This window comes from Rhamphochromis longiceps, linkage group LG11 (assembly GCF_057381845.1).
Source record: "Rhamphochromis longiceps isolate RC_006_pf linkage group LG11, R_longiceps_female_GT1.1, whole genome shotgun sequence".
Taxonomy (NCBI): Eukaryota; Metazoa; Chordata; class Actinopteri; order Cichliformes; family Cichlidae; genus Rhamphochromis; species Rhamphochromis longiceps.
Window position 1 is genome coordinate 14,711,025 of NC_140567.1, and position 27,092 is coordinate 14,738,116.

The following is a 27,092-nucleotide window of genomic DNA, read 5'->3' on the forward strand; positions in this document are numbered from 1 at the left end:
CATGTCAGGAATGGAAGAAATGAGAAGCGTTCATTTGATGAACTTGTTAAAGCAGGCTGACGGTGTAAGGGAAAGATGTGTGAAGTCGAGCCCTTGTGTTAAAGTGTGTGTGTGTACGTGTGTGTGTTTGATGTTAGAGTCTTGTAAAGGAGCAGCTGGAGTGGGCTGTCCCCTGAGAACCACCACAGCCCTCTAGTAAACCACACACACATACACATACTGACACGCACAAACGCAGCCTTTAATAAAGCTATTGCTCGGTAAAACAGACCAGACTCGACCAATCCGAAGCTCTTTTAAGGCGAGAGTGACACGGTCACGCTCGCGTTCATATAGATTCAGGCAGTTAATGGGTCAGTACAGGACAGCCTTATTCCTCAGACCAGAAGGAGGGAAAAAAGAACACATAACCTAAAATGATGGTCTATTTTGAACATTGTGTTTTGTTTTGTTTTCTTTAGGTGATGTGCGCAATTATAAGTATTTTGCCTGCATATGGTTCTACCGTAAAGCCGTGAATGTACTGTAGAACTCCCTCATCCAGATGTGGGGTTAGTAATACAAGCCACAGCAGGGGGACACCCAGTGATTGCTATGAAGTCAGTAGTTCAGTGAAACTCATTAGAAAAGTGGAACACCTGGAAGAACCTGAGAAACAGCAGACTGAGGTGCTTTTTTTTCATGTGCACTGTATAAAGTCTTTAGTTTTTCACATGTATCAAATATACTGACAGTTCACATGGTTTGCATATTTTTTGTTTCGAATAATAAGGGACAGGTGCTCCGGTTAAAGCAACATGTTTTTCTGTTTATGGCACGTCTCTGTTTAGACAAACATCAGCTGCAGACAGAGCTCAAAATTAGTCTGCACCACAAAAATCTCCTTATTTAAGGAAACCACCGTTCTTTGCACATTCACATGTCATCAGATATCCCTTTTTTTCCTTGATTGTTTGAATTATATTGGATGACATCATGCTGCAGCTGACTGGGAGCAAACACTCCTATTTTAGAGCTGTGGACCGTTTCCAGGGCGATGATATAACTTAGTCCAGATGAGCCCCTCCAAGGATTGTCTCATTATCACAAACGCCGCAGCTGCACACGACCACTGTTTATAGGAGTGACTGCGTGCACACGCTGCATGCGTATGTGCCTGTGACCATTTAAACTCTACTTGCAGTCAATTACCAGAAAATGACTTGTGCGGACAGTTTTCCCTCCGAAAAGCTAATTATAGGGTTTAGGTTAAAGTTAGGATTGGGGTTGGGATTGAAGGAAAGTCCTGGACTGAGATTGTTCCATGTGGAAGATGTGAAACCAGGGGCGTAGCCAAAGGGCTGCCAGGGTGGGACTGAACATTGGACAAATCTGATGACTCCCCCTCTGGACTAACCCCAAACTATAGAGTCTATAGAATATACTTATTATTTTTTAGATTTATTGGTATCAAAATATTTGGTAGTGACATACAAACTGACAACAGCAAGAGAAAACTAAAATGTTCTAACAACAGTTTTTAACTTTCAAGTCATTTGCAGCATGCAAATGTATTATATGCATACACATTATAAAGACAAAGTTCCTGGCAGCATGCATAGCAGAGTTTTCCTGTCCAGTCTTCAATCAGGAGGAAGAGGAAGAGGAGGAGGTAATAGCAGAAGGAGTGTTTCCGACGGTAGCCCAGATCTGACAGGTTCCTTCACATCCGACTTCATTCAGCCTCATGCAGCGACTCTGCACATGGTAAAACTATCACAGACACACACATATGCACTCCCACACACTGCCTTGCTCTCACACACAGGAGACGTGCACGTTTCACTCAAGCTCAACCAGGAAATGGCTTTTATTTTTAATTCAAATAAAAAAAGTGCAGGGAGACAGACGGAGAGACGTTTGGCTCGCAGCAGAAAATTTGTGCCATTGCTGTCTCGGATCAAGATTCCCAGCTGGGAATATCTGGATAGTAGAAATGAACAAGGTGTGCCTTTCTCTTCCTCACACAGCGAACCCTGGATTTCCAGAACCACTTTAAGCTGCACAAAGTGTTTCCATCGAAACAGCCGAATGAATTTTCTGCGTTGCCTGGAACTGATTGGAACACACTGACCAGCCACATGCAAACAATTTGCAAAAACCTGAATTGTGTAATATGAATGTAAAAAGCTAACTACCTCTCTCATGGTATTGAGCTATGGTTAAAAATGGCTGCTGTGTTATCTTGGGAACTACAGTCAGCTGCCACTTTATTAGGTACACCTGTGCAGCTGTTCGTTAGCGCAAAATATCCACTCAGCCAATCACTTGACCTGCTGAAGTTCAAACCAAGGTCCTGAATCATGTTGGAAGGGGATTTAAGTGACTTTGATGGTGGCATGGTTTTTGGTGCCAGACAGGCTGGTTTGAGTGGTTCAGAAACTGCCGATCTGCTGGGATTTTCCCACACAACCATCTCTATGGTTTACAGAGAAAGGTCTGAAAAATAGAAAATATCCAGTGTGCAGCAGTTCCCTGGGTAAAAATGTCAGGAGTCACAGACTCTTCGAGCTGATGAGAAGGCAGCAGCAAGTCAAATCAAAGTTTATTTCTATTGCACATCTAAACCGACTTCAGTTGACCAAAGTGCTGTACATGTTAAACAAAATGTACACTATACATGACAGTCACTACATTTACAATCAATATACACAAAAAAATCATTTAAAAAAAAGTAAATAAAACTGTGCTTGCATGATAACACACCCTGCTCAACTGAAAGCAATGGTTGTCTGTGTTAGTACAGCGACAGGCTCGCGACTTGTCCAAGGTGGACACCACCTCTCGTCCTATGGTAGCTGGGATAGGGTCCAGTCTCCCCGCCCCCCTGTACTAGAGAAACGGATGAGAATGAATGGATGGATTATCTATCTTATTATTATCTTAATTTTTATTATGAATGTATGGATGGTCAGAATTTGGTGTCCATAACATGAAAGCGTGGATTTCTTGGCACACATTGGCTCCTTACTACCAATTGAACAGCAGGATAATGGGCCATGTCACAAAACTCACATCGCCTTAAGCTGATTTCTTGACAATGTGTTCCCTGTTCTCAGATGGCCTCCACAGTCACCAGATCTCAGTACAACAAAGCATCTTTGGGATGTGGTGGAACAGGAGATTGTACAGCCGACAAATCTGCAGCACTTATGTGATGCTGTCACATGAAGCTGAGAAATATTTCCAGCTCCTTGTTGAGTCTGTGCCGTGAAGAATTAAGGCAGGCCTGAGGGTAAAAGGTGTGTCCAACCCAATATAATTACTTGCTTTCTTCCCGAGAGGTAGATGAAAAGATTTCGCTCTCACGTCCGTGTGGTATAAAGGAAGCTACAACCAACAACTAGCAGAGTTGGCAAAAGTACAGACATTCTGTAGAAGTACAGATACCAATCTCCAAAGGTTGATTCTGTTCATCTGACTGGGGAAACCTGCAGTCAGCTGAGACTAAAGAAGTCACTTGGATGAGTGATGAAATGTTTCTCCCACTGAAACAACTACGTCCAGATGAACAGAATCAACCTTTGGAGATTTACTTACCTGGATGATTGAGAATGCATCAAGATACAGATAGTAGTGTTAAAAATACTCCAGTAAAAGTTGACGTACTGATTCAGCTACCTTACTCAAGTAAAAGTTAAAAAGTAAAGGCTCTGAAATGTACTCAAAGTAAGAAAGTAAAAAGTAGCTGCTTGGAGGAATTAGTGCAAAGCTAACTGAGCCTCATGCTTTTAGAACATTAGTAGACAGGAATACAAACTTTATTTTAGTCTAAAGTTTAAATCTAATTGTACTCAGCTTGACTCAGAAGAAGAATATATCTCTGTTTTTTGTTGCCTACATTGCAGAGGGTAACTTTGCCTCTAAACAGGAAATGAATAGTTTAAAGAGGGATTCAGCACTTAGTGGGACCCTAAAATTTGTAGTAATTGCTCAGTGTGGGAAAAAGAATCACAACTCACAATTATTTCTAATCAGAGCTCCAATAGAGCGGATCTAAGCTACTGCTGCTCTGAGGTTTAAATATAACCTCTCTTCTTCCTCCCCTGTCTTTCTTATCTTTCTCCATCTCTGAAAATAACCAGAATAACATCTCATTGTGCAACTCTATTAGATAATATATTTACAAATATAATAGAAGGAAAGATAAAAAGTGGGCTGTTAATCAATGATATAAGTGACCATTTACCAGTCTTTGCATCGTATAATTGCCATTATAAAGTGAACAACGATGGACATAAGATTATTTACAAAAGAATAAGAACAGAGAAGACCTTTTAAAGCAAGATTGGAATATTGTATATGAACAAACAGAAGTTAATAAAGCTTACGAAGGATTTTTAAGAACATTTAACACATTACTTGATAAAAACTGCCCAGTAATTGAAATCAATAGGAAACACAACTATGCAGGAAGACCATGGATGACAAAAGGACTACAAAATGCCAGCAAAAAAAAGAATACCTTATATCGAGAATTCATAAAAAAGAGAACAATAGAAACTGAAATGAAGTATAAAACTTACAAAAATAAATTAACTAATATAATGAGATCCTGTAAAAGAGAGTATTACATTAAAAGGTTAGAACACAATAAAGATAACACAAGAGATATATGGAATGTATTAAACAGAATAATCAAAAATGAATCAAGGAATAATGATTACCCTGGGTACTTTATAGAAGGGACAAGAAGTATTAATAACATGGAGGAGATAGTAAATGGCTTTAATGAATTCTTCGTAAACATAGGGCCAAAACTGGCAGAAGAAATAAAGGTTGATGGAATAGAAAGGGACACTGGTGAAAATATTGAAAGGAATAGTAGCTCAATGTTTTTAAGAGCAGTGGAAGAGAAAGAGATTTATGACATGGTTAGAGGACTTAAGAACAAAACCAGTACAGACTGGAATGATATTGATATGGTAACGGTAAAGACAGTTATTGATGGTATCGTAAAACCATTAAAATATATATTCAACTTGTCGTTTCAAAAAGGAGTTTTTCCACAAAAAATGAAAGTTGCTAAAGTTATTCCCATTTACAAAACCGGTGAAAGACATAATTTTACAAACTATAGACCAGTGTCAATACTCTCCCAGTTCTCTAAGATACTGGAAAAACTCTTCATAAAAAGATTTGACAGTTTTGTGGAAAAATATGAATTAATGACAGATAGTCAGTATGGGTTCAGAAACAACAGATCAACAGCTTTGGCACTGATAGATTTAATGGAAAAGATAACGGAATGTATGGATAATAAGAGGTATGCGCTCGGAGTTTTCTTAGATCTAAAGAAGGCGTTTGATACTGTTAATCATGAAATTCTATTAAAAAAACTGGAAAAGTACGGGTTTAGGGGAGTGGTTTTGGAATGGTTAAAAAGCTATGTAGGGAATAGGCAACAATATGTACAAATAAATGAATATAAATCTAATTTGATGGATATAGCTTGTGGAGTACCTCAAGGTTCAGTACTGGGTCCAAAAATGTTTATTATGTACTTAAATGATATCTGCAGAGTATCGGAGATTTTAAAGTTTGTAATATTTGCAGATGACACAAATATACTGTGTGCAGGTGGGGAATTGCCACAGGTTTTGGAAATGATCACACAGGAATTAACGATATTAAAGAAGTGGTTTGATATAAATAAATTATCATTGAATCTCGATAAAACCAAATTTATGTTGTTTGGAAACCAAAAGAAAAACATCGAAGTAGAAATATGTGTTGACAATGTATATTTAGAAAGAGTAAATGAAACAAAATTTCTTGGGGTGATCATTGACCACAAGCTCTGTTGGAAGCCACACATTACTTATGTTCGGGGGAAATTGGCACGGGGCATTGCCGTCCTGGGAAAAGCAAAGCATATGTTGGATCAGAAAGCACTGCACATTTTATACTGTGCTTTACTACTGCCATATATGAGCTACTGTGTAGAGGTCTGGGGAAACACATACAAAAGTAACACACAAACAATAACTATAATACAGAAAAGGGCCATTAGATTAATAAATAATGTAGGGTACAGGGACCATACAAATGCACTCTTTGTCAAAATGCAAGCTATTAAATTCCAAGACTTGGTGAAGCTTAAAACAGCGCAAATAATGTATAAAGTCAGAAATAAATTGCTTCCCAAAGAAATCTGTAAATTGTTCATAGAAAGAGAAGGTGGGTATAACTTAAGAGGGAAATGGAATTTAAAAATACAAAGTGCTAGAACAACTTTAAGAACTATGTCAATCTCAATTGCAGGAGTTAAATTATGGAACAGTCTAACAGAAGAAATAAAAGACAGTCAAAACATAAAACAGTTTAAAGTAAAATATAAAAACCTAATTTTAAATAAGTATAAGAATGAAGAAAACGGGGTTAACCCAGGACGGTAATGTTGCTGGTAATGGTGTTGCGGTTCTTTTTTGGTTGTTTTTTTGTTTTTTTGTTTTGTTTTGGTTTGTTGTTTTTCCATAACTTGTGTATCTGCAAATATACACATTCTGTATTTTTCATATGAAAGAAACTATACTGTGGTGGGGCTTGCTAATTTCTTGTTTTTGATTTATGTATGTTATGTTTTGTTTTACTTCATATGTTTATATGTTTCATATGTTGTTTGTTTAATTTAAGACAAAAAAAAATTAAATGAATGAGAGGTAAAACTTGAGGGGGTAGGGACAAATAAGTAAATACTTCAGCCTACGCCTTTTCAAACAAATAATGGAATGATATTTTGTAATGATTGTGAAGGCACATGTTTGAAATGTTTGAAATAAAAATGAACTGAACTGAACTGAACTGAAGTTAGCTCTTTCTTTTCTCTCTCTGTTAAGTACAGCAGCTGGACCTTTAGTCAGCAACAGACTTCACACAAACAGTTTGTGTGTTCGCTTATGTTTCCTGAGCTGATAGAAACACTGCGTTTGAAATTACCTGAAACAACATGCTATTTCCTTTATTCTCGCTCGTGTTCTGTACAGCTAGCTAGATGCTGAAGTGCCACCATCACCACTTACTGGCACCTGCAGTTGTTCCGGTGTTGTGACAGATACACAAAATGCCAGCCCACTTTAACTCCTGAGTGTGGCACACGTCATCTCTTTTTATGCAACATCCCCTGGTGATTAATACGTGAACAGGACTAACTTTCATTTGTTACGGTTTAGGTTTAAATCGATTTGATATTTAAAGGCTCGCAGTGACGAATTTACTCACTTTAAATGTGTTGAACCAAAAGTAACAAACCCGTTTTGAAAATGTAAGGAGTAGAAAGTACAAATATTTGTGTTAATATGTAGAGAATATAAGTAAAATATGTCATAAAAAAGCTACTCAAGTAAAATACAGATACCTCAAAATTCTACTTAAGTACAGTAACAAAGTATTTGTTCTTCATTACTTCCCAACTCTGGCAACTAGTTTGCTGAAAATGGGGAAACAGCAAGCTTGCAGCTCTCTCTCACTAATAAACACAAACAAGCAGCACATTGCAACATGTACCGTTTCCAAGGCATCATCAGTCTGGAAATACTCGTGCTGAAATTTCAAGGGCACAAGTGGTTCAGGCTTATTTCAGAGGCCGCAGGCCAAACACCAAAAAGTCATGTTTAATTTGTCTGAAATCTTCACAATAGGGACAGAGCTTCCTACTTCCATGATGTGTTAGCACATTTTGTGAAGCTCCAAAAGTTGATTCTGTTCATCTGGACGTAGCGTTTTCAGTGGGAGGAACGTTTCGTCATTCATCCAAGTGACTTCTTCAGTCTCAGCTGACTGCAGGTTTCCCCAATCTTATAAACAGTACATTTGCATAATGACTGAAACCAGCCCACTGGTTCAATCAGCTGGTTTCAGTCATTATGCAAATGTACTGTTTATAAGATTTACTTACCTGGATGATTGGGAATGCATCAAGACGTTTTTGTGAAGCTGTTATAGACAGTACAAACAGTGTGCCTGCTTTCAAGTTTTCAGTAACAAGTTTAAGTAACTGCTCCCCTTTGTTTGGGCCCCCAAAACATTCCAAAATGCTCACCATGATACTGATCACCACCTCTATTCAGCTTCAAATTTACTTTACCATCCTCGATCAGCTTTCTGCACACAATTCCCTCAACATGAAGTTAAAACAACAATTTATTCTTATGCCACTAACCAAAAATGTGCACTTAACTCATCTAGTCTGGTCAAATGAAAACCTGATCTTAGTCAGCTTGGTTGGACAAGGCTCAAAAGCAGATGTAATTTTGTCTGCTGCCACTAGACGGGGCGAGAGCCGGGACGGGGGGGGGGAGCAAACGCCTGCCCATAATAACCACCAGACATGACTCATTCAGCGTGGAATACCACAGCAGCCACAGACAGGTCTCTGGCAGACATGGAACAGAAATCCGACCCCACAGCAGAGTTTGTGAATGGGACCGGAATGAGCAGAACCAGGGTAAATTTAATAGGCCTTCAATAAGTTTCAAAGATTTAGGAGTTTTAAGAAATCACCAAGTGTTTGGATTGGCTTTTTCCTTCTTTTTTTTGTTAAAAGTCAAGTGTGTGAACGAGTAAATTCTGTGTGTTTTATTGATAACATGAATGAGGTAGGCTAAGGAGAAAAGCTTTTCTGTTTCTCTTTTGTTCTTTTCTTTAATTCCCCATCGATTCAGTGATTCTCTTGGCTGAAATCCTGCTCATCAAGTCATCACTTAAAGCTCCTAAAAGACAGCGCAGGAACAACATATCACCTTGTCAGATATGATTGCAGCTCTGATCATCTTGCCCTGACTCCCCCTGCGGAGAGCACCACTCAATATGAAGACTAACACATGTTGGACAGTCGAATGATTATTTGCTTATGTGGAGTTCGTCCAAGGCTGGAGGGCCTGCAGAGCCAAGAGTCTAATCTGTGGGCATAAGGAAAAACATAGAAATAACATATTGGACAACTTAAAGTATGGCAGGGGAGCAAACTGTGAGCGGTCACATTACATGAACACAGCAGGCAGGAAGTGTTTTGCAACAGTGGAAAATCTTCAGGTCCAGTCTGACCACCAGACAGTCACACTTCATCTGGCCTGGAGGCTGCGGTCAGCGGATGGATATCTTCCCTACCGTCAGGGCAGGATACGCTGTCATGCATTTGTCTGTTGCTCCCGCTCACACTCTTTTCCATTTCTCTGACAAATGTAACACTTCTCTACTTTTCAGCCTCGTCCCCCCTTTTCTCTTTTATATTCTGCTCAGCTTTCTGGGCCTCTCTAAGCTCCATCTTCTGTATATCCTTTATTTCTTTCTCTTATGCCTTTGTCTTTATCCCCCCTTCCTCTGCTACCTTCCCTTCAAATTTTCTCATTCCTCCCTTTCTTGTCCTCTTTCTCTCTCTGTTTGTGGTCAGTCACACTTAATCTAGCTCCATCCATCTGTTTCTCTTCATTCATTTAGTCCCCTCTGTTTTCGATTAAGATTACATCAGGCTTTGACCTATTAGTGTGCCGTGATCCTTTTGAAGTCATTCTGTGGTTACAGGTTAAGCTCAAAGCCCACCAATCTTCTTACTCAACATAATACAGACAGTATTTGGAGGGGAGAGGAAAAAAATCAGTGTAGGTTCTAAAAACTTTTCAGCCAGCGACCAAAATGACTTTTTTACGCTGGGATCCAGGATCATTAAATCATACAAGACTTCTTGTCATGTGGAGGCTCAGTAGAGTGGGGTCCAACTCATAATCCAACCAAGCAATCTGTGAACTGGAGTATATTGTTCGTTTAACCTCATATCCTGAAAACTTTCATTATGTTCTCAAGGTAACTTTCCCAACCAGAGACATTCTGTTCCTGATTAAAGCTGCTTTTTAAAGTTGAGCCTTCCCACTAAACTTAGTGCAGATCCCTTGAACAAAATTCTCTTCTTAGGAACCCAAACTGGGAGCATATGGAGTGTCATTAACCTAACACTCCACCAATATATTTGTATTAATAAATGACAACTATTCTCATTTTTCCCTGAAGCCCAACAAAAGCTAGACCTACAGATGCTGAAATCTTGCAGCGTATAAATTGGATATAATCGGACAGCATTCCCTTTGTCGCCCACCCGCCATCATTTTCATGATCAGCTGGCTAGAAAGCAAAATATCAAGCTTCATTTCCAGATGGTGATCAATATCATCTCTGAAACTTTGAACTCCCCCCCACACACTTTATTCTACTCTATGCCCATGAATGAAGATTGACTTATATGTTAAACTGTACATCATCATTACTCCTCGGTCAAAGCTGGAGTAAGTAGCCAATTGGCCGAGCCGTGACGCTAAACTGACATCTATTGGCCAAGCTGTGGCAGGCTAGGATGTTAAAGTCATTTAGACTCATCAGCCTAAGTGGACACAGTTGACTGAGAGGTCTCGTACCTCCCCACGTCTGGTTGTGGGTAGATTCAGTGCCAACAATTCTCAATTAGAGCAGTGGATGAGAGGACATCTGGGCTGCTGAGTCAATGTCTACTTGACTAATGTATATTAATGTATGCCAACAGGCCTGGTCTTGTTTCATAAATGAACCGTGCATGCGCATCAGTCAATCGGGATGGTCAGAGTTCCACCAGTCTGTGACAATGTCAGTGTCGTTTACACTGCAGTCAATTAGATCAGTAATTCTGCATTTCTGCAGGATTAACATGCTGCATTGATCTTATTTCAACAAACTGGTTAAATATGTATCCATAGAAGGTGTTGCTCATGCAGACAACTCACACAGATTCATCACTATTCTTATTAGCGCTCCTTCTTCTTCTTTTCTCTAGAAATCTCTGATGAACTCACGGTAGATTACCTGCTCAACACAAAACATAAAGCTGGCAAAACTTACCATAGAGGTAGATTGGTAGATACCAAGATAAAAACTGGAAATAGTCTATACTCTGTTTTAATATTTTATTAATGAGCCGTTTGTTTCTGTACATTGCTTTGAAGTGCACTTGCCAGCAGGAACAGCAGGAACTGAGGTGAAGGCTGAGGTTATACTTCCTTGCTGACGCACATGGACAGCTGCAGATACCGCAGACGAGCTGTTCTTATTATACTGCTTTTTAGTCTGCTTGAAGGAAGTGTGTGCAGTTGGCCCTCACAGTGAAGTGGTCGCAACAAATTGGATAGTACATAGACAATTTATGTCATTTGGAACCAACTGGAGTCAACTCTTGGACCCAATCTCAGTTTTGTTCCCAGTGAAGAAAAAAGGTATAAGGCATAAAAAACGGTTCAGTAAAGCTTCTGGGTTAGAAGCCTGACTCTTCTAACCCAAAAGGACATAAGCATAGTTGTTTAAACATTGCAACATGCAAAAAGCATAGTAAACACTTATTAGACTTATTTTACCCATTTTACACTGTAATTGCAGTACCATGTGACAGTCTGGCTGGCCCTTTGAAAGCAAAATTTAAAAAAAAAATTCAATTTCACAGACTGTTAATTTATAAAGTGATCTTGAGCAGTAGTTTTCCAGGCTATCTGAAGGACTTTCAAATTTTTTCTTTGAACACTGGCTGCTCAAGTTCAGTCCAGTCCTAACACCTGACCATTTTCAGAAGAATGGTTTTTTTTTGTTTATTTTTTGAACCACTTAACACTGACCTGTGAATAAAGCATAAAAAGCACCTAATTCAAGAGATTAATCAGTGCCGTGTGTCGCCACATGACAGACAACTTAGCAAAGAACCAATTTTAAATTGGTAAATTGTATTTTTAGGCATTTTGTTGCAACAGCAGATCATTTATTCCCATATCTTTGATTGAATCCATGAAAAATGTCAAATGCCTTAAAAAGTGGTGTTAGGCATCTTTTCAAAACTGATGGAATTATAAATACAGAAACATTGCTTCCCATTTCCACCCACTACACTGAAAAAAATATGTTGTTGGATTTACTTAATTCAATGGTGGACATTTGTTGCACACAGATGTTTTGCTTTGGCAGCAACTTAAACAATTGAGTTAAATTAACACAATTTATTCATGTTCAATAAACCTGTGCAATTTGTGTTGATAAAATGTGACTTAAACATGTTTTGATGAAGTAATTTGAGCTCTTGAAATATTTTAATCCTTCACAATTTTCTCACTTTATCCCAACACCATTCAATAACTTTTACCCAATACTACTTGGTCACTTAAATGCTACATGTTATCTTCAAATTACATTTTGCTATTATATTCTAGTATCAAATACACAATTTTCAAATGGAGGCCTTATAACAGATTGTATTGTTCTCTTCCAAGATGGTTGCTGGCATCCACCAGTAACCTTTCAAAACAAAATGTCTAATTTCACTGCATTGACAGTAGGTAAAGAATTAAACTGACATTACTCCTCCACTGAATCTACATAAATCAACAGTTAAATAATGTCAGTTCTTCCGTGTTCTCTGGAATCAATCACAGCAAAGAAATTAGACTGTTTCTTTTGAAAAATGTTGGGAAAGAACAAATCAAAACATTCTATTTAAGGCCTCTGACGTCAAGATTCAGTTAAACAACAATTATAACTAAACAATTTGAGGTAATGTTAGTTTCCATTAACATTAAATTAGGTTACTGAATTGGCAAACACCTTCCTATTAACATTACCCATTTTACCATCAATAACTAAAGAAATTAGCACTTGCAGGTCAAAACCTTTATTCAAGAGATGCAAAAATAACATTGATACAGTGACTGTCAAAAATTACAGCACTGATCATACTGTGACATCTTGGTTCAAAACAGCACACTTAGAAATATTCAACGTTCTTTACTTCAACTGAATGAAGCTGAAAATACCATTTCACACGACCCATATGGGATATTTAGACTCCATAACTGTTCATGCTACATCTCTTCACTAGTAAAAGAAAGAAAAAATACAAAGAGAAATTTAAAAATGCTGCCAAAATGCTGTACAGAGCAAAAGGAAAAACAAACAACAACAAGAAAAACGGCTCGTCCTCATGGCAGTTGCAGAGTATATAAAAATGAACCCTGCGATCTGTTCCTGGAATTGAGCTTCAAAAATGCAGCAGAACAAGTGTGAGATTTAAATGTCCTCTCACCTAGAGCTGATCAGCTTGCATGCATAACAGTGAGCTTTCCTTGCAGGAGCAGTTTTGTCTTAGTTGTGAGTTTTTCTTGAGAGCTGAGTTGCATCCAACTCCATTACCACCCTTTGAATCACCTCAAAAGTGTAGCAGAGTTGTGATGGGTAACTCATATTGAAGGAATAAAAAAGGTCCAAACAGCATGGCTACTGCAAAGGTCACGTTATCCAGATCTTGAAGAACTACTATACCCTCGATGATGATGCCAACATCAGAAAAGTCATTGCCTGGTGCATCCTCTGGAGACAGATGTTCATTGTGGTTTTCTCAATCTGTGCAGTGGCCTCAGTCAAGTCCTGGTTAAACACAAAACATTTCTTTAAGATTCCTTTTTAAACTCATCTCTTTTGAATCTACCAGTTCTAATGTTAGAGTAATTTAAACCAATGCAAGCAACATAGTAAATAGCTATAGCCAAAGAGTTGCCTGCCATGCTGCCATTCATGGTCTAACAGAGTTTCTAAGACAGAGTGAAAAACATAATAATTTCAAATGCTTTACATTAGTTTTTGTTAGAAAGACACCGGCCCATCAGAAATCCAGGTTATGTCACTCAGAAGATGTTAGAATTTAGACTTTCAGCCCCACAATTTGGTTAGCTGTTGGTCTTTTTTTTTTTCAAACAAAACCTAATGTAAATATTGGTGGGATTTTCCTTTGTTCACTAGAATGACAAATTTAAAGTTTTTTCACACTGATGTGACCCCTAATATAAGGGGGTGGGGCCTCAAGGGGGGGCGGCCGAGTTCGCTACCAGGCCTCATGTGAACTTCAAATTATTAAAGAGGACTACTGGTCCTAACCAGTCCAATGAGGATCAAGTGGATAACTAAATGCATTTTTAAATGTTGCAAAGCCACAATCTACTCATAAAACACTCACCATGAACTCCTGCACCAAGATGTTGCAATTGTCTTTCACACAGATGCGGAGCACTTTGATGAGACTCCCTTCGAGCATTAATGTCATCCTAAAGTATTATAACAAAGAAAACAGAGATTTGTGAACTTTTCAGTAGCACAGAAGAAAATGATCCCAGACAAAAACTTAAACCAGTCAACATGCAACACCAGCATCTACAAAGAAATATCAAAAGTTCCTGTTTGACATCAACTTTATGAATATATAGTTCCCAGAACATTTATTTTTTTAAAAAGATAAATTTTTCTCAGTGGGCCAGTAAATGCATAATGAAAATTATGGCATCCTTTCGGTGGAATCAGTACTCACGGGTAATAGTTGACTGTTTCAATGGATGCAGCATAAAAATCTTTTACTGACCTAATGCAATACATATACACTTTGTAGTTAAAGAATTTTAAAGTTCTTACTGTCATCATGGCAGCTACATCCTTTAGCTTTGTGCCCTGTTCCCCCAAACACTTTCAGCAGACTGTCAGAGAGAAACTCAGCTCCGTCAGAAACCTTGACTGTAAAGGCAAGGTTGGGATGCACTGGAATGCTGCATTTCATCTAAAATGACATAAAATTATTTTGAAATAACAGCAGGCACTGTGCTTGGTTAATCAGTAATGTTTTGTTGAATAAAAACTGTGTTTCCAGATCTTATGGGATTAAAAAAATCCAAAGATGTTTGTTTCTGATTTGCAACCCAAGAACCCACAAGTTACAACCTCATTTTAGTTCAAGTGTGCATTAATGTGAGTCCAGTAATCACCTTTCTGACAATACATACAGGTATAAGTTAAACCTATGGCAGATTTTGGATTTCTCAGTTGTATTAATAGGGTGGTCTATTTGAGTATGCATGCACCTAATAATTATAAAAAACCTATTATAATTAAGTTACAGAAACCTTAAGCGAAAATAGAATATACTTTCTTACCATAACACCTTGAACCCACAATCCATCAGCTGACTCCTGGTGAAATGCAGAATAGAGGTAATCTCTCAATGTGCAGCAAAAAAAAACAAAAACAAAAGGACAGCAGGTGAGGGCAGGAAGGGTAGGGATGTAAGCTAGCATAATGCCACTGATGATATTAGCTAAAGCTGTTCAATGTCCAAAATCTCACTAACACCACGGTGCAGTAAATACACAATGTAACTGAAGAGTCAGTTGGCAAATCTATTCACACAGAAAACCAAATTATGTTGTGAGTGCCTCGTAATTAGGTTTAATGGCTCTTGTGCCAAAGACAAATTCAAATGAAAAAGCGCCAATTCTTTGACAACAGATAAAACAGCAAATAAGCTAACGGCTCTTTTTTAGCATGTTACATGGCGGCACTCTAGACGTTTAACTACATTTGGCTGAAATATGGTAAACATTAATTCAAAAAATCAAGACATACCAAAAAACGTAGAGTTGGCTGCTCGACTTGACTGAGATGGATGCATTTTTTAAACCACGATCCAAAGCCCGCGAGATGAAATCACGCGTGGTTTCACGAGATTTAACGTTGCTATCTTATTGACTTACTTCACCTGAACATGATATGAACAATTTAATACACCCTTTCTGCATATCATGTAGTTTTTACACTATATAGTTACATTTATCTTTAAAACATGAGGCAATTGTGTTAAATACATGCAAGATGCTTACATAAATCCAAGAGATGGCCAGTCCCTTTTTTTCAGTGTAGTACAGCGTCTGATTGGAAAGGGCTTCATTCTTCAGATAACAATCATCCCAAACACACTGCCAGGGGAGTAAAAGCATACCTGGATAGAAAAAACACAGTGGGACACTATCATAGATTGGTCTCCCCAGAGTCCTAACCTCAACTTTACTGACAGACCAAAAGGAAGCCAACATCCAAAGAAGAGCTTTGGATGTCCTTCCTGAAGAGCTATCCCTGAAATAAAGGTGGTCATGGCAAATATTTGACTTTCAAGCTTATTAGTTTTACAAACCTCTTTTCTGCCTTGTATGCTGTATTTCCATGTATGATTGCATTTGTTTCACACAGTTCCCATTTGCCTTTTTAAAAATATTTGAAAAAAATGAGTGATAGCTCAAGACTTTTTCATAATGCTATAACTACAGAGAATTAAAAACAATTTAGAAAATCGAGGGAGACGTGTTACAGCAACAGCCTGCGACCAGATATGAAAAAATTAATGGTCAGTATGCCCCAATTTTGTGCGTATTTAAACCACTTTCAATCAAAGATCTTGGTAGTTCTTTATCACTTCTTTAGTTTGGCTATACTACGAACTGATTGACCACCTATTTGTACGTACCACCGGTCAATGACATTTAACCTGCAGTAAGAATAATTGCAACATTGCCAAGTGAGATGATCACAAGGATGTCACATTTTCACAGCCACACAAAATAGGAACTGTAAGTCACCAGAGGAGTGACCTTAAAAAAGCTATGGGAGTAAAAGTGAAAATGCTTCAAGATGAAGACAGAGGAGAAATCAGAGGTTACTTTTTTACTTATACTTCCTCTTCTTCTTCCTCCTCCTCCTCCTCCTCCTGCCCCTTCTGCTCCTCCTGCCAGCCGATTCAGATCACCATGCAACTCTCACCACTATAAAAATCACCTCCATCACTATCAGGGGTAGCAAACATCCCACAACTCTGTTTGACTGGCCGAGGTGAAAGTAAACCCTCTGAGAGGTGAGTACTTCAGATCTAATTGACTCGATGACTTTTTTTAAAAATTTGACTGATGTGATCTTTAGCGCTCCGTCTGCCCGTGTTTTTCTCCGTCTCCGGTGACATTCCAGCGCTCGTGTCAGCGGAGATGTTGGCAGGTGCGTTAGTTCTGGGCACCATCCTTACAGCTTTACCAGGTAAGAGAAATCACAGAGAGATCAAAGTATGACATTTTTCTTTCCATTTTGTGCATCAAACAAGAAGCAAACTAAACCTTTGTGCATTCTTTGAGATTAATTACTAGATGTGTGGGTTGTTTGTTTTTTTTAATCAAAGATTAAACTGATTTTTATTGAAAAGTATATCACATGCAAAAGGATTTACATGACAGGAGTAAAAAAAACAACAACAGTTTTTACAGATGTATTGTGCACCAAGGCTTCTGCAGCCAGGTGTCCTTGCCTTTACGCTCAGGTTATTTATAAGTATTGATTGCCTTTTGTGCAACGTAGTCAGCCGAGGCAGGCTGTTAGGCGCACAGGAAGTCACAATGGCTGCTCATCAAGCCTCATTTACACTGCTTCACTTTTATGTGTCCCTCTGAACAGAGCAGTGAGAGCTGTGGTTTGACAGCTTTCCCTCCGAGGAGTCACTCTAACTTGTGGGTTGTTGAGATTTATTCTTTTACTTCCCAAATATGTATTCATTGACCCTGGTGGAGCCTGTATTATAAGATGACGTGATGAGATGGTGAATCATACACATGTGGTTTTTGTAGGCTTTCTTTTAACTGTGTGTGTGTGTGTGTGTGTGTGTGTGTGTGTGTGTGTGTGTGTGTGTGTGTGTGTGTGTGTGTGTGTGTGTGTGTGTGTGTGTGTGTGTTCTTCAATATTTCTGTCTTATACCTGTTTGTGCCCCCTGCAGGCATCCAGAGCAGGTGGAGTGTCTCATTTTCTAGGAAGCAGATCTGTGTGTGGGCAGGAACGACCGTCACTCTGCCCTGTCGATATGACTACCCATCAGGTACAGAAGATGGGTATGGTAGATGGGTTCTGTACTATCAGATAAACACTGGATAGTAAGAAATAGTATAAAAATGTAAAGCGTTAAAGAAAGATGAAATTTGCAGTTTTTGTTTGTATGTTTGTTTTTATGATCTTCACAGGTCACACTGTAAAGCGGGTCATGTGGTTCCGTGTGTCTGCTGAGGGTCGCAGGGAGTTCACCCACCACACCGACCCAAACCAGATCAGCCTGTCATACCGCGGACGCACACGGTGGGACCACCCGCACATCACAGATGCATTAAAGTGAAAGTTTGGTTGTGAAAGTTCTTTTAACACTTCTAGAAATAATGTGTTTTAATATAAATCTATCTTCCAGTTATACTGGGGGTAGCTACTCCAGCTGTTCAGTCCAGATTCGCGGTGTAAAGCTGAGTGATGCAGGTCAGTATCACTTCAGATTTGAGACAGATCAGCCCCTGGGGAGATGGACCTCCCCGGACACCATCACTCTGGATGTAACAGGTAGGTTCACACTAATGAAAGTTGCTATGACTGCTATTATGTAATAAGGTCTTAACAGCTGTGCTTCAGACCTCCAGGTCCAGCTGCATCCAGCCAGGCCTGGCAACATGTTCGGCTTCGGAGACACTGTGTTTGTGGGCTGCCAGGCCAGAGGATGTGCTGCTCCAGGAAGGAGCCTTGCGCTCTACAGGTGCGTGAGTGTGCATGTACACAGTACACACCGTACATGTCTCTCAGCTGTTATTAGAGTAAAGTTAGAATTATGTTGTTTGTTGTTGGTGGCTGTAGCTCAGGAGGTAGAGGAGGTCATCAGCTAATGTGAAGGCTGGTTGTTTGATCTCTGGCTGCTCCAGCCTGCATGCCAAAGTATACTTGGGCAAGATACTGAGACCCTAGTTGCTCTCCAATGCATCCATCGGTGTGTGAATGCTAGACAGAAAGCACTTAAGCATAGAAAAGTGCTTGAGTGAATGGGTGTGAATGAGGCATGTTGTGTAAAATGCTTCGAGTGTTAGAAAAAAGAACCAGTCTGTTGAGCATTTATAAAAACAGTCCATGTTAAGTGTAGATTTTCTGTGCTGTTGTGCACGCAGGAATGGTCTAAACCTCGGCTCTTATGAGAAATGGATGATCATTAACCGCTTTGACCAGCAGCATGCCGGAGCATACACCTGTCGACCGATCCCACCCCAGAACGTACAGTCTCCATCACTCTCACTGGCACTGGGACGTAAGCAACCTCAGGCAACCAAACCTGAAAGCTTTTCATATCTTCTAGTTTATCTCTTCATGTCATGTTCACAGGCATGTAGGAGGATATTCCTGGAATAGCTGGAAAATGTAACTGCTGGAAAGATCAGCAATTAAATTTTCAGATTTTACTGAACTTCACACATATAGGGCATATATGCATGTTACTGGCCCTGATAAACGTTAAATTGTGTACAAACCCATTAGGATGCTGTGCACAATGTAAATCTACACATAACGATTTATTTAGAAATCAATTAAATTTTATATTTAATTCAAAATCATACAAAGACTACATAAGTATGTTACACTAATTTTTTTTAATCATGTCATAGCTAATGAGGTTACCAAGTAATGTGCAGAAAAAGGTCCTTTCAGAATAAAATATAGTGTGGCTAAACAGTTCAATAATTCCACAATGAAGTCTTCAGTATCCAGAGAAAACATCCGAACCTTCAGGGACAAGGTTGAAAACCAACACTGATTGCCCTCCAAAGAACATTTGCAAAAACTATCCTGAGGTCTGACCAACCAAATTAACTTTAATCGTCTTTCTTATTACAGTGAAACAATGCCAAACTACATTCTAAATGTACAGCATGGATTTGTAGAAAAATTGAAATAGAAACATTTTGAACTCCACGGAACAAAAATACAACAGAGTTGCCCCTAAACTGCTGTGCTTCTGCAATCCAAAATCAACCAATTCAAAAAAGCAACAACAACATCTGCTCTCCTCAGATCACAAACATAAAATATACTGCACACATGCTCTTGTTACCAAATTCGCAATGAGCATATTCAATAAAATTCGACTAGTTCAGCACTTGATATGTTGTCTGTACTGTTTTCTGTTAAATACAGGGTTTTCATTTTGTTATACTTACTCATCTTCTCAGATTTTTGGTAATGGGGTTGTCCCTCTTTGCTCTTTCTCATGCTCACCAGATGGTCCTCGCTTCACCTCCATCACAGTCTTTCCAGTAGGAGAGGTGTCAGAGGGCAGCTCCGTCACTCTGACCTGCAGCAGCGATGCAGCTCCGCCTGTCGAGAGCTTTGCTTGGTTCAAAGGTACTGGACTCACCTCTGTTCATTGTATTTAAATTATATGTGATACATCCACGTCCACCTGATTGAGATGGATGGACTAACTGGTTGATGACAGTTACACATAAGTAGACATAATAATGAATAATTTGTAGAAATAAAAAAATCTAAACTAACTGAAGTTTTGGAAACAGTGTACTATAGAAGAAAACATATTTCTTGGATTATGACCACACTTAAATTTTATGCCTGCACTAATCCTTTGTGTGTTTTCCAGACATGGAGAGTGGGAGCATCCCAGATAGTTTCAGGCCTCAGCTCCACCTGTCCAACCTCAAATACACAGACAGAGGAGAGTATTTCTGTGTAGCCCGTAACTCACTTGGAACGGATCGCTCCAAAGCGCTTCTACTCAATGTCACTTGTAAGTTTGTTGCATGTTTTTATTAATATCACAGAGACAATCTGCCCCCAATTAAACCAATCAAAATCATGTGTTTAGTAATAGATTGGTGTCATTTTCTGTAAATGGTTATTCTAGTCGGGGTTTTATTCTAGTTCTTATTGTGTAAATCTGTCAAAGGGCAGTCTGGGTTAAACTGATTAAGCAACGACTCTATTTTAAGCGAGATATGAAGCGAGTACTCAAATAAATGTCATATGGATAAAGGAACAGGAAGTGATACAACCTCAGCTCAGACAGTTTTTTTTTCATACTGTTCCACACAGATTAAGTTTAATAATCAAATAAAAAAGCTCTTTTGGCTGCTCTCTTACCACAAGGGTTTGTCACAGTGTTTAGCTCTGTGTGTTTGATTTGGAAATTTATGCTGGACATCCTTACTGACGCAACCTGACCAATTTGCATAATCATTATAAATAATAGCATCTTTTTTTTCTTTTTTGACTGTCTGTCCGCTTCTTTAGACTCTCCAAAGAACACTCATGTGCTGGTGAGTCCTCGAGGGGATATGAGAGAGGGCTCATTTGCAAACCTGAGCTGTGTCAGCCACGCAAACCCTCCTGCCAACAGGTATGAGGGTACAGCAACAACCAAGTTTAATTCTACTACGTATTTTTTCCTTGTCTTGGTGTTTTTCCTCGTCAGTATCATGATTCTCTCATGGCTTTTCACCACATTAAAATTATGTAAATTCAAACTTCAGTCTTGTTTCTCATTTAAAACTGGATATTTTGCAAGTCCTGAATTATTTTATTATTTCTTCACCGAAAACCCCCCAGCACTATCAGTCATTAAAAATATAAGTAAGTAAAGTTTATTTAGTTAGCACATTTTGTGGCCATAAAAGGCACAGAGTGCTGTACAGCAATTAAGACACTTTTATTAACATCAATAGAGAAACATCTTAAAACAGAATTTAAAAAAAAATACTTAAAGACAAATGAATGTCAACAGCAGGCCTGATTATACCTGTTAAAGGGTCTGGGTGCCACAGACTAAAAGCCCCTGTCCCCCCTAATCTTCAGTCTTCTACCAGGGAAAACTAACAAAAAATTATTGCTTCATGTTTGCCCAGTCCCATGAATCATTTTCACCCTAATCATCATCATCATCCCCACCCCCATAATCACCTCTCTGCTACAGGTATGCTTGGTATCGTATCATTGGTGACCAGGTGATTGCTAAAGGTGCCTTTCAGAACCTGACATTGTCGTCTGTGCGTGCTCACCATGCTGGTCAGTACTACTGCAGAGCTTCAAACGGATTAGGATACCAAACGTCACCTGTTGCTACTCTCACTGTGCTGTGTAAGTAATGAATGTGTTGGCTGGCTTCGTGTCGTTTAGCAGTTTTGTCTCAGTTTCTGCTCTGCTTGTACTCCTGTGGCTTTTCTTCATAGAGTAAAGTTTGAAGCTGTCTTAATTCTTTCTTATTCTCTCTCAAGATCCCCCTAAGAACACTTCAGTTCTGGCTCGTCCCTCCAGTGTTGTGGATGCTGGCAGACCTTTGACCTTGACCTGCAGCAGTCAGGCGAACCCAGCAGTGGACAACTTCACATGGCACCGATTAGCTCTGGATGGAGGGGCTGTGCAATGTCAGCATATAAAAACTAACTAATACATTTTAAAGCATTTATACAAAGGCAACATTTCCATCTGTAGGATCCTCCACAGGAAGTATGTTATATGAATTTGTGTTGTGGCATGCATAAGAAGAATCTCCTTTCCTGTGCTCTGACATGCAGCTTGGGTCACCAAGTCTGGTCCTGTCTTTACCATCTCTGAGGTTGGCCCGAGTGCAAGCGGTCAGTACTACTGTGAGGCCAGGAATCGAATTGGAGCCCACAGCTCTCCAGTCCTCACCGTAAGAGTCAGAGGTACAAACACATTCACATTTGTTACATGTCTGTCAACAGGATGTTATCAAGCAGTTTTTTTGTTAGTTTATAAAAATATGGCTGTAATTTTTAACCACAGTGCAACTTTAAAGAAGGACATGTTGTTTGGTCTGCCCGCCACTTTGGCTGAGACTGAAATATCTGAACAAAGATGAAATTACGTAGGGACATGAATATTCTTAAAGAGGATCCAAACACTGATTAACTAGCAACACCTACAGACTATAAAAATATATATATATAAAGATGTGCATGGTTTGAAGCCTCAAGTTTAGTGTATTTGTTGTTATATGCAGCCAAAACTGATTATGACAGAGTGGAGTGCTAAGTTACCAGCTAACGCCTCCTGCTGTGGTTAGCAAAGTGCTTCTGCAAACAGACACATATCCCTGCTAATTAGAGCTAACATGAAAATAAAATGATACTAGAATACTGTTCACCAAATGTGTGTGAAACAAGCTATAGTTAAAAAGCACAGTTAATAAGAAAAAAATGAAGGATATTCATTATATAATTGCTTTAAAAATGCTACCACAGGCACAATTCCTTCTTATTCTTATTAGCTGAAGCAATACATAGCTAATAGCTAAAGCGCTATCAGAGAGCAGAAAAGCAGTTTAGCAGTTGGTTTTAGCCAAACCTTACCAGCATAGGTAGTTTTAGCTAGAAAAACTCCCCCCAAAAACATTAATAATAACATAAATATCCGCACAGTTTTCAATAAAGAGGTATGTTAGCACCATAGACCAAAGCTTTGTTGGTCTAATTCTGCCCAAGTTTAGATTGACTCACTTTTGGCACTAGCTAGCGCCAATGTCCAGTTTCAGAACTTCAGTTTTTGGTACTTTCCTCCCAGGATATTGCTCTTTGGAAGCAGCAAGAGATCATCAAAATGAAAGCTCAAAAATCATTGGAAAGTTTTTAAACTTTGTCCTCACATACACAATGTACACATTTCCTCCGGATAAACTGTAGTAATTTGGGGGATCTCTTCACTTTTTACACACTCACACTCAATCAGGCGCAGACTCAACAAGGCTTCGAGTATTTATCTGCAATTTTTTACCATAGGAGATGTTTGGATAGATTTTCCTTTGTCTGAATGGTGATGAAACCTTCCTGTCAGTATCGCAGGCTCTGGTCTTCATTGTATATGGTCTCATGATTTCTGACTGTTTTTGTATGAGTCATGGTGAGTCACTTAAAGCCCTCTCTCTACAAGGGGGGAGGAGGAGGTGATGAGGTGCTGTGGAAAACGACTCTGTGAGTCTAGACAGCCGAAGAAGTGGAGCTGGGTTTGGAAATCAGGACTGGAAACACAAGACTAAAGTCTAGACAGCGGCTAACTAATGCCGTGCTCTTTCCCTCTTTAGTCACATACACTTTCTATTTTTATTTCTGATCTTTTTTTAGCTTGCGGCACTTCTGTACTCCATCATTTCATCTCCTTTCTTCCACCCTCTAGTCACACTGATAACCCTTGTAATCCTTCCATTGGCAGGTCGTTTAAAGGTCATTGCCTTGGCCTCAGCAGTGGGTGTTTCTGCTGGACTCATCACACTGACAGTGGCTGTTATGATCAGGTGACAGGAAGTACACTGCTATTTATCCATTACTACTCCTGGGCTATTTCTGTGATCTTACGCAGACATAAAAAAAGCACAATTTCTTCCTCTGTTTTAAGGAGGAACATATGACAGTTTTGTCAGTTGCTCGTTTTTCTTCCCTTTGGCTTATTTGTATTAGTGTTGTTAGAGGGGTTGTCACTTGCTAACAATCCCTTTTCTTTACCTTCCCAGTAAAAACATGCACAGAGTAGACACAGAGTCAGTAGACGTGACAAACAAGGTACAGTGATCTTTGTTTAATTGGTTTTGATCAGTTATGGAATTGCTCTATCTCTTCATTTCTTGCTGTAGTTTTGCTGTAAGTCTAATTCTCAGTTTTCTCTGCTGTGTGTGTGTTTTCGTGCGTTTCCCCCACAGTGTCCATCAGTGACAGCTGACACTATGTTTTATGAGTCAGCTGAACATATCTACCCAGTGAGGAAGGGCAAGATGTCCGACATACCGGTGAGAAAATATTTACGAGGCATACATGGCTATGGATGAGAAATGCAGTTTTTGCATTTGTGTGTGTGTGTGTGTGTGTGTGTGTGTGTGTGTGTGTGTGTGTGTGTGTGTGTGTGTGTGTGTGTGTGCAGGAGGAGCCAGAGGATTTGAGTGACAGCTCCCATCCCTCCATTGTTCCTCTGAAGGATGCTCCACCAATCACAGAAGGTCAAAGTTGCAGCCTTGCCTCCAACTACATCACTGTGCACTACTCCAGGTTGTCCAGGTACGGCACACCTGCATATCTTTTTCCCATATTAGGCAAACTACAAACCTTCCCCATCCCAAAGGTCCCACCCAATATATAAAAAAATTTTAATTTAAAAAACATACACTCAAAATTAGCCTAGTACAATTGTGTTCAAGCAGTTAAAATAAATGATAAACAGCCGCCACATGTACAAGAACTTATTAGCATTCCCTCTGAGCCTGAATTAGTTTTTTCACAGTTTAAAAAAAACCATCTTTCAGCCAAAGTGATGTAGCTGGAGGGTGAGGACAGCAAAATTCTACATCAACACTGAAGTAAATGCAAAAACATCCATCAGCTTACGACTAAGGTTTAGAGTGGAATCCTCAGAGACCAAAAATGGAAACTAGTGGATGAGATTTCAGCGCAACGATCAAAACATGCGCAAGCACCTCAAAATAAAAAGTCCAGCATGACTGAGCTGGTAAAAAACATGCAAGTTAAATCACGGGCAGAGGTATTAAAAGGATGCCAGGATATGTTTTAGATCGTCTTGATTTTTACAAATGCAATCTGTATACAGTCTTAACCTGAATAAGGGCGAGTCTTTTTCATGAGGGTGAGGAATTCTGCCAATTACTTTTCCCCAGTAATCGTCCCCAAATTTAAGACCCACTTCCTGTTTCACTGTCGATTTGTTTCTCCAACGTTTAGGTCCACAGTACTATTGTTACTTTTGCTGTTTTCTACTATTGCTTTATGTTATGTTGACCTGTTACTTTTATGATATGATGTGAGATGAACTAATGTGGTTCCTGTTTGCTGTCCGTGCAGCACAGATCAGGTGCAGGTGCACAACCGGCCACTGGGTGCTGATAAAAAACCAAAGGATTCCTCCAAAGTTGTTTACACTTTACTGCCCCAGCTGAGTCACTAACCAGGAGGAAGCAGCTTCAGGTAAGTCACTTACAGCTGCTCGTGTCAAAAACAGCAACAGCACTGTGATGTAGGTTTGTTGTTGCTTTTCTTACCTGGACACGCTCCCTGTTTAAGTGCAGGTTTTATATTTTATTCTCTTCTCCTGTTTTCTTTCTTAGCTGAATGGCACATCAGCTTTCCTCATTTGAGCTTCTGTCCACTCAAGGGACAGGAAACTCACCCTGGTGACACCGTACACCGTTCTGGATCAGACACTCGGATTGTGTCACATTATGGATTCACTAAGAGAGAAGCATGTGTTCTTTCCTGGAGTCCAGCTCCTAACTTTGCTGTTTCTTTCTGTGCACCTGAACAGCAATAACACTGAATGCCTTTTTGCTTGCACTCCACGTTGCAGGTTGCCATATTTCTAGTGTTGCCTGTTTGTTGATACTTAACAGTGGAATTTTTGATGACCAATTATTAGCGGTTGCTACTTTATCATTTGCAGTGATGATTTGTATGAAAATAAGAGCTTGATATCTGAGGGAGAAATCGTGTAGAATCATTTTTGACATGCATAAAGGATATACAGCACTTCACATTGATGAGTTCCCGCACTGATTGATCTTCTCCACTAAATTTAGATGTTTGTGCAGTTGATAGAGCTTGTATTATATCCAATCAATGCAAATGAGCTGTCAATAAAATAAAATAAAATCAATCAGTTGTGCATGTCTGTTTTTCTTTGCTGCTGATTTTAAAATATCATCTAATTCATTTGTAATAAAATAATAAATATTTCAAACAATTAACTCTCACAAGAATCTTATGTATTTATCTATGACTGTGTACTTTGTGCACGGTTTTCACCGGACATTTGAGACTTTCCACAGTGACATGGATCAACTCAAGAACGTCTTGCTTCTTGTGGTGATCCACGTCTTGTTTTGCAACACTTTAGATTTTAAGCCTGAAAAGGAAAAATAAGCACATATTGGGTCTCATTCACTAACCTAAATGTTCTTATTGCGCAAAAAAAGAAAGAAAGTGAAACCTCAAACATGAACCAGTATTGTCCCAGTTATCACCGCGTTTGTTGGATTCACTCTCAACTACTCCTGACTGCTACCATAATCTCCATACCACACCCTCTTTTCTCTATATAAAGAAATCTCTTTATCTTGAAATTAATGGAAATAAATTCATAAATGAAGTCTGACTGAGGCTACTGAAACTATAGTCTCTGAAGAAAAAGTGCATTTTTACTCTAAAGTGATTGTTTCCCTTTTTTTAAGCAGAAAACACCAGGCTTGGGCTGGAATATATCTAAATTGATATTGGGAAAAAAAAGTTGAGGACAAGGATGTGTCAGCCTCAGATGAGAAACTGCACTGCAGTTATTGAAAAACATCCACTATCACGAGCAAAGCTGGGACAGTGTGGAGA

At 39.2% G+C, this 27,092-nt stretch overlaps 2 protein-coding genes and 1 long non-coding RNA gene across 3 annotated transcripts in view; 2 read left to right on the plus strand and 1 right to left on the minus strand.

Annotated features, from left to right (window-relative positions):
* The window catches only part of trak1a (trafficking protein, kinesin binding 1a), a 346,028-nt gene that overhangs the window by 314,828 nt on the left and 4,108 nt on the right, over window positions 1-27,092 (plus strand). The gene's annotated exons all lie outside the window — the stretch shown is intronic.
* Window positions 12,893-15,284, minus strand: LOC146658708 (uncharacterized). Its single transcript, XR_014913649.1, has 4 exons — window positions 15,012-15,284; window positions 14,497-14,638; window positions 14,048-14,135; window positions 12,893-13,461 (listed from the first exon to the last, which is right to left on the minus strand). It is a non-coding gene; the product is annotated as an uncharacterized LOC146658708 (long non-coding RNA).
* On the plus strand, window positions 16,887-26,365 carry LOC146658709 (sialic acid-binding Ig-like lectin 10). The gene is made up of 18 exons (XM_085421731.1): window positions 16,887-16,935; window positions 17,663-17,761; window positions 17,904-18,015; window positions 18,122-18,267; window positions 18,337-18,457; window positions 18,861-18,997; window positions 19,966-20,088; window positions 20,342-20,488; window positions 20,992-21,097; window positions 21,671-21,834; window positions 21,972-22,121; window positions 22,272-22,403; window positions 23,926-24,007; window positions 24,224-24,272; window positions 24,410-24,496; window positions 24,628-24,761; window positions 25,560-25,682; window positions 25,870-26,365. Exons 1-17 carry the CDS (start codon window positions 16,887-16,889, stop codon window positions 25,660-25,662), a joined length of 1,941 nt encoding a protein of 646 aa, XP_085277857.1. The 3' UTR covers window positions 25,663-25,682; window positions 25,870-26,365.